The following is a 15,327-nucleotide window of genomic DNA, read 5'->3' on the forward strand; positions in this document are numbered from 1 at the left end:
CATTAACAGGAATTGTGTTCATGTTTATTGTTTAAAATTAATGAGTGACTCCAGTGTCAATTGATAATACAATTTACTCAAACTGCACATTTACTCTAAGAACGCAGGTTTTTGTGTTTGGAGAGGGGAGGTACCTGTCATCACAGTAAGTAAATTTCATGTCCATGCTGTGGCGACTCAGAAACGCCTTGCTGTCGAGCGGTGTGTCGATGTTTGATGGATGGGGAATGGGCTCGCACATCATGACTACACAGGTGAGCGGCGGTTCTTTAAAACCACAGAGAACTCGTGCGGGACAGCCGTTACACACCTTCAGGTGCCCTGTGCAGTGCAGGACCTGGAAGAACAACCATTATGAGTTACAAAAAGTCTGACTCCGGATCAGCGATTATCATAAAGGAGAAGTTATTCACCTTCCAGCTGGCTGATTTGAGGTTGACAGTGCGCCCGCGATTCGTGACTGTGCATTTCATTCTCATGAAGAAATCCCGCTCGGTGTTCAGCTCCTTGCCTTTCTTTCCCATGCCTGCAGATTTACAGACACACACACACAGACACACACACAGACACACACACAGACACACACACAGACACACACACAGACACACACACAGACACACACACAGACACACACAGAGTCTCAGCTTAGAAATGGGCCAAAAATCCCAGGAAAACATTCCAAGCATTCTTCTTCTGTGCATACGGAAGCTTAAACTCAACAGAAATATTTTTTCTTGGTTTATCAAATTCCAAAACATCTTACAGTACTTTCGGCTTTTGATATTATCTCTTTTATAAAAATAAATGTGTAAGCTAACTCCAAACAGAATTAATAATAATAATAATAATAATAATAATAATAATAATAATAATAATAATAATAATAATTAGAATGATAATAATGTGTTTAATTTATATAGCGCCTTTCCCAAGCTCAAGGACGCTTTACCATAAATCAATCAGTCAAACAACCAATCATATAGACAATCATATGGACAACGGACATTTGCCCAGTCCAGAACAAGAGCTGATGCAGTTGCATATAGCGGTTATATCAAATTGTGCAAGACATTCAAATCTATAACAAAGAACACATGTAGATAGCATAGAAAGGTAGACCGTATAAGCATATAAACACAGTGAGAGATACATGAATACACATTATGACTGATAATATTGGGAGAACAAATAGGTTTTGAGCTGAGATCTGAATTCATCAACAGAGGTAGTTGTCCTACTGTAAGTGTCAGTTCCATTACAAGCTGAAGCAAAATGTGACTGTTTGAACATTTAATGCACATCTTATTCTTAGCAAACAGTATGCCATTAGATTTTCACACAATATGCACAATATGTACGATTTTTGGATTAAAATATCCAAAAAAACACTTTTCTTGTGTACTTACATTATCCCAAATGTTTCCAAGAATGTTTAAATCCAGAGAAATAAGCAATTTTAACCAGGACACAGACCATGTCCGTGTGTCGCCTATCAATGACATCATACCTGCATTACCCTCGGTTTCCGGTTTTATTTTGTAGAAACCATGGAAACACCAAAGACGCTTTAATATATTATATGTTTTATTAGACAAGGGAACAACTGTTTGGATACATTTATAGACAGAAAACGAATCATTGTTATATAGCTCAACACATTTAGCCTTATAGTTTGAAACAATTGTTTTCTTAATTATATTAATATGATATTCTAATATCGATCTAGCTTACTGCAGTGTGCAACAAGTGCCTCATAGCAGCCGCCGAGCGAACGCACAGAGTAACGTTATAACATCTAATATGATAAAACCTAATACCTAATATGATAAAACAGTGCTGCGTTACCCCACATACGCTTGACGGGAAGAAGCGGAAGCGGCGACTGCGGCATAATAAAAGTCTCGAGGCGTGTGTCGCGCTCGTCTCTCATTAGCAATCGCTCCAGCGGCCTTGTTCCGCTCCCACAGCGCTCGGCCCTGCTCTGCTTCATACTACAGTAACATTAATAATCTCATCCATGAACATGATTTCTGCTCGAGTCCCTTCGGCTGTGAGGTGAAGATGACATCTCCCATGATTCTGCACTCAATCTCAGTGTCATCAAGCTATGCCTTTGTTTTGAATAGGCGACCTCTAGCGGCAAAAAAATTACATATTGTGCCTTTAAAGGGTTAGTTAAAAAGATGAAAAATTGGTCATCATTTGCTCACTGTACAACAATGTCAGACAAATCATGAGCCAATCGTTCACCAGCAGCTGCTGAATAAGAGGGTCTTGGTTTGGCCACACGACACAGGTGACCACCTGACCCTCTCAACAGCTCTATTAACAACTCAAAAAAGAAGGAGCGACATGCTGCAAAGTTTTATCATAGTGAAGGAGGCAAACACCTGAAATAGCACAATGAAACTTGACCTTAACAGCACAGAGGAGAGAGGTTATAAGAGGCATGCAAAGAGGGGTATGAAAGTGTGGAGGTCAAATAAAGGAGACACAAAATAAAAGAGGAAGGGGTTGTGGGTCGATGTTTTTGAAGGCATGATTGTTTTTTCTTCACATAGCTAATCCTCTCCTATGAAGCTATGTGTTTTCTTTGCATTAGGCCTTTACATACTTGTTTTGGTATTTCTGAAAGTCTGTTTGTAGAAGCGATAAGAAAGTTTCTTGAGAGGCACATATGTTCAACTTGCTCCATCTCCTTTTCCTTTATGCCTAAAACCACTTTAGTCCAATTCATCTTAAAGGAGAAAAGCCCATAAGAAAGCATGTGAAGTAAATTTTACACTCAGAAGCCATGCTGAACTATGCTCTGAAATGTTGGATGCTTTCATGCAAGAGCTTTTGGTTGGTAATTTAGAATTTGGTTCGTTTGGTTGGTGTGAATGCAGTTTTCCAAAGTTGAATGAGCACCAACTCCATAAACGTTAACCGAAATGTTATTTTATTTTATATATGGCAAAACGACTGAGTGGCAGCATTGGTTTTCAACGTGAATGCTGCAAAAAACACACAAAACGGCAAAGAGCTTTGCTATTGACTGTACAAATAGATTTGACAAGAAATCTGAGGTATATTTTTGAAAGCTAAAGAAAAGAGAAGCAAATTGGATCGCTGCAATTTCACAGAAACAACTGGACTCAAGGCAGCAAAACATGGATTTGCAGTTATCATTTTGTCAATATGTTGAATTTTGGGGTAAAATCATACCCTACATATTGTATTGTTATATATTGTATTGACAACTCATCAGTTAAATATTTACCATCATATATTCTGTACAATTGGGTTTTTAAATAAACACTGACAAAAACTATACAAGTTTTAGGACTGGATGACATAGTTGTTATATAAAATATTGATATAAGTGATCACCCGGATTTAGACCTACCAATATTGTATTTATATAAAGCGTTCAAAGAGAAATTTGTTTTACTCGCATTTTACTAGCATTTTTGTCATGCAACAGGCACTTTTGCCACTCAGTCCGGCTGAGGGGGCGTGTTCCGGTGGGAAAGTGACGTCAATGCATACCCTCTATATAGGCTGACCTTTTTATAAATTTTGTAAGCATGTTGTGTAGCTGTGCTTGGAGTCAACTGTTTATTTGTGATAATGCAATCACACTTTTTATAAATTAAGGGAACAAATTAGTAAATCGTTCGCACAATTTAGCAAATTGAGGGAATGAAATAGTAAATTGTGTGCATGATTTACTTTTCTTTTCTTTCTTTTTTTGCATGTCATGTGCGGGGCTCCGTAGAAACATGCCAAATTGTGCAGACATAAGTTTTGGCCAGGCTGTCATACAGAGAAATTATGTACAAACAGCAGGATTTGAAACTAGTGAGGCTGAATAAACAAAAGTGACATACCGGCTTTGAGGCTGAGGTTCTCACGGATCTCTTCATGGTCACAGGGGTGAGTGAAATCAAAGATGCTGTGCCCTGTTAGTTCCACCTACAAAGACATGCAGATGCTGTAATTTCTTTAAATCTTTTTGACATGGATGAATCTCATGAAACCTCTCATTATATAACACTAATGTTCAAAAGGGTGAGGTCAGTAAGATTTCTGTTTGAAAGAAAGTAATACTTTTATTCAGCATAAAGGGCATATTAAAGTGATCAAAAGTGACAGTGAAGACTTATAATGCAACAAAAGATTTCCATTTCAAATAAATGCCTGCTAAAAACTCAGTTTCACAATCATAGAAATAAATTACATTTTAAAATATATTAAAATAGAAAATTAAGCCTACTTTAGGCTCAATATGATTAATTATTTTTTTTTGCCCCAAAATACCCAATATATCAACATTTCTTATAATTATTTTTAAGGTTGATTCTCACTTAGTTCCTATTACTACAATACAGTAAATGTTTTATATAATAACAGTAAAAAATACTGTAATACAATGATTTAAAAAAAAAAAAAATAATTTAAAACAGTAAAACAAATACTGTCATAATATTTTCACATAATACACCACTTTTTATTTTACAGTACTGAGAATTTTTAGCATTACGCATTATTTTTAGCATATATATTATTATTTTGGTGAAATATGACCTGTACAAGTTTTTTGAGATTCATAAACATCATGGATCTTTGATCTTTACTATAATGGAAATTTATCTGATAACAAATAGATAACAGGCCATAGTTCTAGAAAACAGCAGCCATGTGTAAGGAAGCAATTGGCAGCCAGGAGATAAGTCCAAGAGCTTCTGCAAGGGTACGAAAAAAGTGACACATCCTTCCTCCCATACAGTGCTGGAAGGAAACAGGCTTGTGCTGTGGTTAATAATGGCATCTCGTCTGCCTATGATTAAGTGAACCCTGAGGAAATAAATGCTAAACAGACAAACAGCTAATAGTAATGTGACTAAAGGTGAGTATCTGAATCATTTCACTGCAGACGTTGCTGGGCCTCTAATTCTCACCTGTGTGAGACCCATGAATTTGTTGATGTTCTCTGACAAGAAAATCATGTCTCCGTCTGATGTTACCACGGTAATGAAGCCGCCCAGTGACTTCAGATACCAACTGTCCATCAGTCTGTCTACATCTGTCGTCTCTGTGGCAGCAACACAGCCTGAAAAATGGCACAAACACGAGAGTTTCAGAATGTGTGTGCGCATGTGAGTGTGTGCACATTCGCTAGTCTTGCTCTGGCTCTTAAATCCCTGGCTGACGTCCAAAATAAACAACAGCAACTTCATCCTGCTACTCTGAACCCTCCCAACAACACTGACCTCCCTTCTGTCAGTGCCCTCAGCTCCACACATACACACACACACACACCAACATGTGCTACAAATACCCACATATACAGACACACAGACACCCACATGCCCTGCTGTTTGATGGCACTAAATCTGAGCATGTCAATTTAAAGAGAAAAACTCCAGCTGTTACCCTGTATATGGAAAACCCACATCTGTGAGAAACATATGAGAAGGGGTTACGCAATCCAAGCCAATATTTGTGATTATGCTTCTCCGGAGATCATATGCACTTTTGGAAAAACACAAACTTATACAGGGCAATGCAAATATACAATATAAAGTGCATGCTCTAATATATGCTTATTCAATTTCTGCTGCACAAAAATAAATAATACAGTGGGGTCCAAAAGACTGAGACCACATTGAAAACATTTTTATTTAATTCTTTTTTCTTTTTGAAACCCTAAAAATGACATTTTATAGTATAAAATAAGCAAGAAATATTTAAGAGTGATGTCAAAGAAAGAACTCCATTGCATTGTTAATTAGCAGACCCCACTGTATATATAACCGCTTGTTAAAAAATAATTGAAAAAAATAGTTGATAAAGTCAAGTGATCATTTGGAAAAACCTAAATTCCCACATGGTTGGTAATATCACCACTGAAATGTGGACGGGGTGCCAGACTGTGGTTGAGTACTGCAGTAGATCTGGCAAAGCTTCAGGAGGGAGGTGGAGTGGACAAGGACATGGAGAACAGAGTGGCTCCACACTGGGGGGTCGGAAGCTTGTGATTGCTCCAGTGTGCTTCCTCCAGATAAGAAACTTTCTCAAGGCCCATTGAGAGCCTGAGGGCTGGATTTGGGCCGAGCCTAGAGACCGTGGCCCCAGGAGAATTAGAGTTACGTCTTTGAAGGGGCTCTTGCCTTGCAGCTTTCATTCTGAGATGAAACAAATCTGCTCCCAAAATTGGGGTTTCAGAAATTGATCATGTGGAAGAGCACTAACTCAATCTATCTAGGAAAATGATGGATCTGCTCTGTAGAAATATTGACTATTGATATGTCAAGATAGCGCAGAATATCTGGCAACACTTCTGCCCACAAAGATTACAAGATGTTTTGCTTGACATAATATGGAGCTAAAGGTTAAAAAAAAAAAAAAAAAAAAAAACACAACACCACAAAGCCCAACACCAAATGACACAAAAACCAAAACACTAAATGACAAAAAAATAAATAAATAAAAAACACACCAAGACACAAAAGCAAAACACCAAATGACACAAAAACAAAACAAAACACTAAATGACACAAAAACAAAACAAAACACCAAATGAAACAAAAACAAAACAAAACACTAAATGACACAAAAACCCAAACAACAACAACAACAACAACAAAAAAACACTAAATGACAAAAACAAAACACATCAAATGACAAAAAAAACAAAAAAAACACTAAATGACACAAAAACAAAACAAAACACCAAACGACAAAACAAAACAACAAATGACACAAAAGCAAAAAACACCAAAAAAAAAAAAAAAAAAAAACAACAACAAAAAAACAAAACCTTGTAGAAATTTGTTTTGTAACAAATCTACAGACCTTTAATATCTCTGAACTTTGATCAGAATAAACAGGAGGAAATGGCATTTAAGGCCTCTTACTGACAAATGCAACAACAATCACTCCTACATATAGTTTTCAGTCTAAAATGACATACAATCCAAAATGATATGAAATGAAACCATTATGTTTTGTTGTGACAGTAGGCCTATTTGAGACTGTAAAGAATCACAAGAATTGTAGAAGTAGCAGTGAGTCATTGATTTCAATGAGATTACATCTCGTCAACCATTATTTCATAACATTTCTGGAGCCGCCCATGGGCGAAAAGAGCGAACATAGAGAATATCAGGGTGAATGACAGAATCAGTTCTAAGCATCAGTGCAGTGGGAGTGTGGATCTTATGTAAAAGGTGTTTCCCATGCACCCTCAGCATGGGTAGGGTGATGGCGGGAGGAGGAGGGGATGGATGGATGTGCGGCGCCAGGGTTTGCCTGTGTTTTGGCTGGCCTGAGACGGAGAGCGCCAGCCTTAAAGAAAGCACCAATCATGCTTCCAGCACAGAGCTCGCAGACCTGCTGATAACACTATCTGATGTGCCATCTCTTACTGACAGGGCTGCTTTTCAATGTCTCTTTCCACTCCTTCTCTCCCTCCCTCTTTCTTTCCATTTCTGCATGTAGCATGAACTTGAACATTTGACTGTCAAGACACTTTAAGTCCAACAGTGCAAAGTCTTTCAGTTACTCCAAACTGAAGGAACCGAGTCGATCCTGCGTTCTAACTGCGTACTAATTGTGTTCCCTGTCCTTTTAGTGTCTGTGCAAAAACAGAATGGAATGTCGAATGCAGGAGCTCCTTTGTCCAGCTTCCGGAGATTCTAATTTTATAATCAAGACACACAAACAATACGAACATGCTTACATCCTCTCACCATACCTGCTTTAGACAAAGAAACTTTCAAAAGACCTGGGGCCTGATGTATAAACGTTGCGTATTCACAAAAAAGGCAATGATGTGCATACGTAATTTTCCATGCACAAATCTGGATTTATAAAAAACAAACTTAAAGCATAATATCTACGCACCGTCTGCACACTCCAGACCAAGCATACGCACTCTTTCTCTGAAGTGAGCGAAGTAATGAAGTAGTCAGAATGATTTAAACGGTTTTCATTTTTATATACACATTTAGATGAAATTAGTATTGTCTGAATCAGAAACCAGGAAAAAGGAGAACTGTCAACATTATGCTGAACTTCTCATTTTGTGTTCCATGGAAGAAAAAAATGAAAGTAATACTTGATCGTAACAACATGAGTGAAGTAAATAATAACAGAATTTTCATTTTTGGGTGAACTATCCCTTTAAAATCACACATACACACACACACATCTCTTGAAGCTAACTGTATCCATTATTAAACATACTCTGTAGGCTTTCATTAAATTGTTGTATTCATCACATGCAGGCTTTGATTTATAAGATTAGCACCTACAGCTAAAGATAATTAACCCAGACAGAGTTACAGCAGGTCCAATATTCACTAACACAATTATATCCTTACATAAAGCACCTCCTCATTTGTATAATACAACAGTAACCTTAACGCAGTCTGACATGACCAAAACGTTTCCTCATAACAACGCAGTGCTAACGATGGTGAAGCCAGATAAAAGATCAAACTAAAGGTGTAGAATTTGATTATCATCAGAATGTGTATTTGCAAAGTGACTCCTTTGACGTGACATCTGTGATGTTGCTCTAACAGTGGACTCACCCATTTGATAACCTTTATTTATCAAATGGCAAATATAACTGCACAAATATGCACCAGTCACTAGCTATGTTTCCGTCCACTTATTTTTAATTCGCATTTTAGAATATACCATTTAAAAAAAAGCTGGATGGAAATGCCAAGATGCGCATAATTTTGCGCCAAGTGATGATTTGTTCTCTTGAACACATGGGATGGGAACGGTCGCAAACATTCGCAAATGTTTTAAGTGATATTCCAATTTTGCACCAAGATGCGCATCATTTTGCGCCGATTTTGCTGGAATTAATGAATGTTGCAAACATTCGCAAATGTTTTATTGGATATTCCAATTTTGCACACAAGTTACATTTGCAACTTTGAATGGAAACATAGCTACTGTAGTAATAGGATTTTCTGTTTTGTTATCCCCAGAATTTATTATGAAAATACTACATTACTGATATAAAATTAATAATCAATTATTAATATAATATGTATCATAAATTATAATATTTATTTGTAATTTAAAATAATTTATATTATAGATACTAGTCAAAGTGCTACTACTACTACTACTACTACTACTACTACTACTACTAACTACTGTTATTATCATTACTACTATCATTGTTATTTTGTGGATGAGCTGGACCACATATTGAAGTAAAAGCATGGGAACATCTTCAGTTCTAGAGATGCACAAATATTTAAATTATTGCTGACGCTGTTTAAAAAGATGGCTTATAACTAATAAATTGCAGACATTAAAAATCAATTATATTTTTTCTTAACAATATGAAGTGCAGTAAAACTAAACTCAGTAGTTTCTTTCAATGCCAAATCAATGTTGAGATGCCCAAACTTTTGATAGGTAGCATATTATTAAGATTACATATTAGATGATTAAAAACAGTACAGTATGTCTGTGTTTCAGTATCTGGTAACACTGGTATCACTTTTAACTAGCTGCTTATTAGCTTGCATATTGGCTGTTTATTAGTACTTATAAAGCACATATTAATGCCTTATTCTGCATGACCATATTCTACATCCCTAAATCTTACCCTATACCTAAACTTAACCACTACAACAACTACCTTACTATCTATTAATAGGCAGTAAATTAAGAGTTTATTAAGGCAAAAGTCATATTTAATAGTGAATATGTGTTCCCCATACCAAAGTGTTACCCAGTATCTTTGTCCAGTCCAGTCATTTGCATTTGAATACATGTACCTGAGGTGAGGAGTTTGCGTGTCCGCAGGAAGCTGATGGCCAGTCTCATGATGGATGCTTTATCCAGGTGTGAGCTGATGCTGTGTGGGAGGGGCAGCTGGTGGGCAAGTTCATAGAACACCTCCGTCTCCTTACTGCGCCTGCAACGCGCCGCATCACGGGATTTCTCCTTACGTCGCTCTGAGCTGCACCTACAATATGGAAATATGTAATAAAAAATTATTTCAATTTCTAATCATTTAATTAATGCTACATATATTTTCTGTGCTATAAAAATCTAAGAAAAAAAATGCTATATTGTGCAAATATTTCAACTAATTAAAAATAATTGAAGGTCAAAAAAAGCTTTTAAAAAAAAACTTTTACTCTTGTTTTTCTCCCTTACAGGTCAGTGCCCTGATCTGGACGTAATTAGTTATGGGTGAATCTCACAAAAACCTTTCAGCTGACCTGACAAGCTTTTGACAAGTTTTGTGACATTCTCCCTTGATATTCTCCATGTTGTGAAGTGCACGCTGTATACAAACACGCTCAATTCACTTATTTATCAGTGTATTTATGAGGTTTTTAAGAGAATAAGAGTCTCTTTGTGCCCTTGACAGTCTTTCTTATTCAACTCAAGTCACTCTTGCCGAATCAGACATCAGGCCCAAAAACTGGGCCAGTGGAAAAAGAGCCAGTGTCCGGCAGGTGCGAATGAAACACACACACACACACACACACACACACACACACACACACACACACACACACACACACACACACAAAAAAAAAAAAAAACATCACTTAGTACGATTTATAAGCTTATAAACCGTTTTCCTCATGGGACCAAATAATGTCACCACAAGGACAAGTATTTTGGATATTGCCATCTTTGTGTACATGAAGTAGGGTTTACCTGAACCACACACACACACACACACACACACACACACACACACACACACACTACATACATCATTTCAGAAATGAACTTCACTATCAATCAGAGCAGTTCTTTTAATCAACATAATAGTAGAATACAGTTTGCTGGATTGGTGATGAATAAATTTACATGCTACAGCCCAAACATAAGATAAACTGTGTAACAGAATAAATCAGTAATAATGACACAGCAAAAGGAACTCTTATAACATTCACTGTACTGCTTTATTTATTCTAGTCAGCTCAAACTGTCAGGAGCAGATGGGTCAATGCCAGATCTCAAGTGGGACATTCCTGGCTGGTTCAAGTGCTTATGGGAATGATCACTTATAGCTACATCCTGGATTTAATAAACAAAAATATTCTCCCAAATTAGAACACATCTGTTCCATGAAAAGACATTATTTACGGGAACTAGAATTTAATTCCTATTTATCTTGTTGAATGTTGACAACTTTCATTACAAATCAATAATCCATCCATCCATCCATCCATCCATCCTGACCCAACCAAAGCTAGCGGAATTTATTTCTGACTTGATAAATAAAGATATAGATGGTTACAGATGATCAGAGATATCTGAAAATAATACAAATCGGAATGTGTGAGTCATTATTTTCCACAACTATTGTGTTGTAATAAAGAAAGAAAAAGATTACTAAAGAAAATTATTAATATAAAAATAAATTAAACTCACACTCACATTTATTGTTATATTAATACTTTTCATATTTTTTCATTTAAAGAGACAAAAAAGCTCAGTATGACAAGCAAAAGTGTGCTAGTCATGCACCTGCAGTGCCTTGAGCTGTGGTTTGTGGGTCACTTCAGAGGGCAAGATATATTACCACCAGCACTGAGTGATATTTTAATTCACTGTAACTGTGGCATACCACAACCCCTATGTGCAAGCAAGATCACAGATACACCAAAACCCACATGTTGTAAAAAGATTTCTATTTTTTTTTTTTTTTGCATTAATTCTTCGTGGCATAGATTCAACAAGGTGCAGGAAACATTCCTCAGAGATTTTGGTTCATGTTGACATGATAGCATCACGCAGTTGCTGCAGATTTGTCAGCTGCACATCCATGATGCGAATCTTTCATTCCACCACATCCCAAAGGTGCTCTATATTGAGATCTGGTGACTGTGTAGGCCATTTGAGTATAGTGAACTCATTGTAGTGTTCAAGAGACCAGTTTGAGATGATCTGAGCTTTGTGACATGGCGCATTATCCTGCTGGAAATAGAAGAAGAAGATGAGTACACTGTGGTCATAAAGGGATGGACATGGTCAGAAAAAAATACTCAGGAAGGCTGTGGCATTTAAACAATGCTCAATTGGTACTAAGGGGCCCAAAGTGTGCCAAGAAAATATAAACCACACCATTACACCACCAGCAGCATCCTGAACCATTGAAACAAGGCAGGGATGGATTCATGCTTTCATGTTGTTTTTCATGTTGCCAAATTCTGACCCCGAATATCGCAGCAGAAGACTATACAGGTAATGTTTTTCCAATCTTCTATTGTCCAATTTTGGCGAGCCAGTGTGAATTATAGCCTCAATTTCCTGTTCTTAGTTGACAGGAGTGACACCCGGTGTGTTCTTCTTCTGCTGTAGCCCATCTACTTCAAGGTTCGACGTGTTGTGCGTTTAGAGATGCTCTTCTGCAGATCTCGGTTGTAACTAATGGTTATTTGAGTTACTGTTGCCTTTTTATCAGCTCGAACTTGGACATTCTCCTCTGACCTCTGCATTTTTACCCACAGAAATACCTCTAACTGGATATTTTCTGTTTTTTTTGGACCATTCTCTATATGGTTGTGCATGAAAATCCCAGTAGATCAGCAATTTCTGAAATACTCAGACCAGCCCGTCTGGCATCAACAACCAAGCCACGTTAAAAGTCACTTAAATCACCTTTCTTTCCTATTCTGATACTCAGTTTGAACTTCAGCAGATCATCTTGACCATGTCTACATGGCTAAACGCATTGAGTTGCTGCCATGTGATTGGCTGATTAGATATTTGCATTAACGAGGAGTTGAACAGGTGTATATATACACACATATATATATTAGATTAGTGAGAATGACTGATGTTTAGCCACAATGCATCGCAATACAAAAATACAACAATATAACAATGTACTGTTTATAGTTTGCCAAAAATGAAAGTTTTAGACAGATTTAGTTGAGCAACTTAGTTGAGCATCAGACATAGTAATGGTGCATCAAAAATGCTATACCCATATGGTCACACATTTGAGCTTCCATGTTAATTCATTATTATTAATTAATAATTTAAAAAAATATATTATCTAATAAAAAAAAAAATATTTTAAACTTTTTAAATGTTTCTATGCATATGCATATGAATGCAAGCATATATATCTAATATAATTCGGTAACACTTTGCAATAAAGTACCATTTTAACTATTTTGGCTTTGTTCAAAGTATCATGAGAGTATCGTATCGTGAGATCAGTATTGTGTATTGAACCAAATCATGACATGAGTGATGATGTCTCTTGAGAATGACTGATGTTTAGTTTATTTCTTATATATAGACTCAGTAAGACCTTTCACAGCACAGAAAAGTCAACCAAGTCATTCTTCTCTGTGAGGTTACAGGTTAAAAATAATTACGACATATTCATATTGATTGATGATATGCTATAAATAATAAATCATGGTGTGTTATGGTCTCTGTTGTGGCTCATTTTAACATTTTTTTGTTTTTCAAAAAAAAAAAAAAAAAAAAAAAAATACATCTCTGGTCTTGGTCCTACATCAGGACACAAGTGATACAGTCCAAATTGCTCTTCATAATATAGCAGAAACAATACTCCCTTCTATTCTTTCTCTTGTCCTATTTAGAGGAAAATAAATAGGTACTTGACTGGTTTCCATGGGGACTGTGTTGAGGATGTTGACGTCCAATTTTCCTGTCCTGCATCCAATAAGACTGCAGAGAACAAATGCGCAGATACTGCTTGATGCAAAAGCCAATAATTATTTCAATAACCAAAGACTTATTTTATAACAATCTCTTAAGCTAAGATGATCCAAGTGGTCAGGTTGTACCACTCTACATCTGTTATAAAAAGATGCTGATAGCACAAGTGTGTCATACACAAAAGTAAATTAATAAATTTAATTTCTCCTCGCACTCTGAGGTCAGTCTGAGGCAAGCTCAAGTTCTCTTCTCTTGAAAGGCTTCATTCACTTGTTCATACTATAGAGCTCTCTGGATGAATATGTTCAGGTCTGAAGTATAGACAGTCTACTTTATTGTTATTGCACAGACCCAGCAGGACATTAAACAATAGAGACCTAGTGCTCACTCAGGCCATGAAACCATCTAATGAACCCTCTGAACCCTTTGTAGCAGACATGGATGTCTACAGGCTACAAGACCATACGAAGGCCAACAATGGAAAACAGGCAGTGATCCGAAGAATAGCTATCATCAAAGCTTCTGTCACACCAAATATTACAGTACATGCAAAGCACCACCACAAGAGTGCCAGACATCTTAAATGGTAAAAGTTTAATTTCTGGTGAAAGTTTAAAACTGACTGAAAATCTTCAAATCTCATTCAACACCTGCTACCATCTCTTAGTATCATTTGTGGTTCTCAACAGGATGATTTGAAGAATCCTATTTTTTTTTTTTTTTTTTTTTTTTTTTTTTTTGACACTGCAATTTGATTTGATTTGATCTACTGGGATTTGCTGATCATTTTATCCTAGAATGTCTTTCAGTAAATCAGCTTGCGATGTATCTGGTTGCCATGACAGTAACTAATCTGCTCACTGCTGGTCAATGTCGTCCTTTCAGTGCAAGCTAGTTAGCTAAGATGAAGAAATTCCCAAACGAAACTATTTGAAATAAGTTGATACATTTCTAAACACAAAAGGGAGGTGTTTTTTGCTGTCACTGTAATTTTCTGTCACCTCACAGAAGTAAATCGGACATTGTGGATCACATTCAGACATATTAAGACACACTACATTTTTTTACATAGTACAAGCAACTTATTGTTGCACATACTGTATTGTTATGTGGTATTGCCTGTTATTGATTCAGGTTTTTATTTTTGTTGGTAATTTGTTGGTACAGTCACCCTACTAAATCTGAAAAAATGTGTAAACCTTCCCTTTCAAGCCATATTTCATCAATGTATTCACTGAATTTATATTCATTTATGAGTGACACTCATTTAACCCTGTAAAGCGACACATATATATATATATATATATATATATTGACATTAATCCTTTTTAATTTGTGATAATTTTGCACTGATAAGGGACAACAAAAAAACTACGAAAACATATTTTATTACATAAACAGTTTATACATAGAAAAAACTTAAATTTTCGATTCATCAAAATATCCACCATTAGCAGCTATCTGACCTAAACTGGGTTCTAATTGGTTCATTGTATTCTAAACTTAATTGGCACTCAATTGTTGAAGCTATTAAGGTGTGCTGACCCAAAAATCTTTTACAAACCTGGGCCAAGTTTAAACCAGTAACCAGGCATCACAGCTGGGGCATGTCTGACTTTGACATGTATATATTATCATTAT

General features: G+C 36.4%; 1 protein-coding gene across 1 annotated transcript in view; it reads right to left on the reverse strand.

Annotated features, from left to right (window-relative positions):
• The window catches only part of epas1b (endothelial PAS domain protein 1b), a 46,538-nt gene that overhangs the window by 17,947 nt on the left and 13,264 nt on the right, over positions 1-15,327 (reverse strand). The window contains exons 2-6 of the mRNA XM_051916523.1: positions 9,798-9,988; positions 4,944-5,095; positions 3,873-3,957; positions 414-526; positions 135-337 (exon numbers count right to left, since the gene is read on the reverse strand). Coding sequence (XP_051772483.1) covers positions 135-337; positions 414-526; positions 3,873-3,957; positions 4,944-5,095; positions 9,798-9,988 — 744 coding nt within the window. The remainder of the gene's footprint in view (positions 1-134; positions 338-413; positions 527-3,872; positions 3,958-4,943; positions 5,096-9,797; positions 9,989-15,327) is intronic.

The sequence above is a fragment of the Ctenopharyngodon idella genome, chromosome 13, assembly GCF_019924925.1.
Source record: "Ctenopharyngodon idella isolate HZGC_01 chromosome 13, HZGC01, whole genome shotgun sequence".
Taxonomy (NCBI): Eukaryota; Metazoa; Chordata; class Actinopteri; order Cypriniformes; family Xenocyprididae; genus Ctenopharyngodon; species Ctenopharyngodon idella.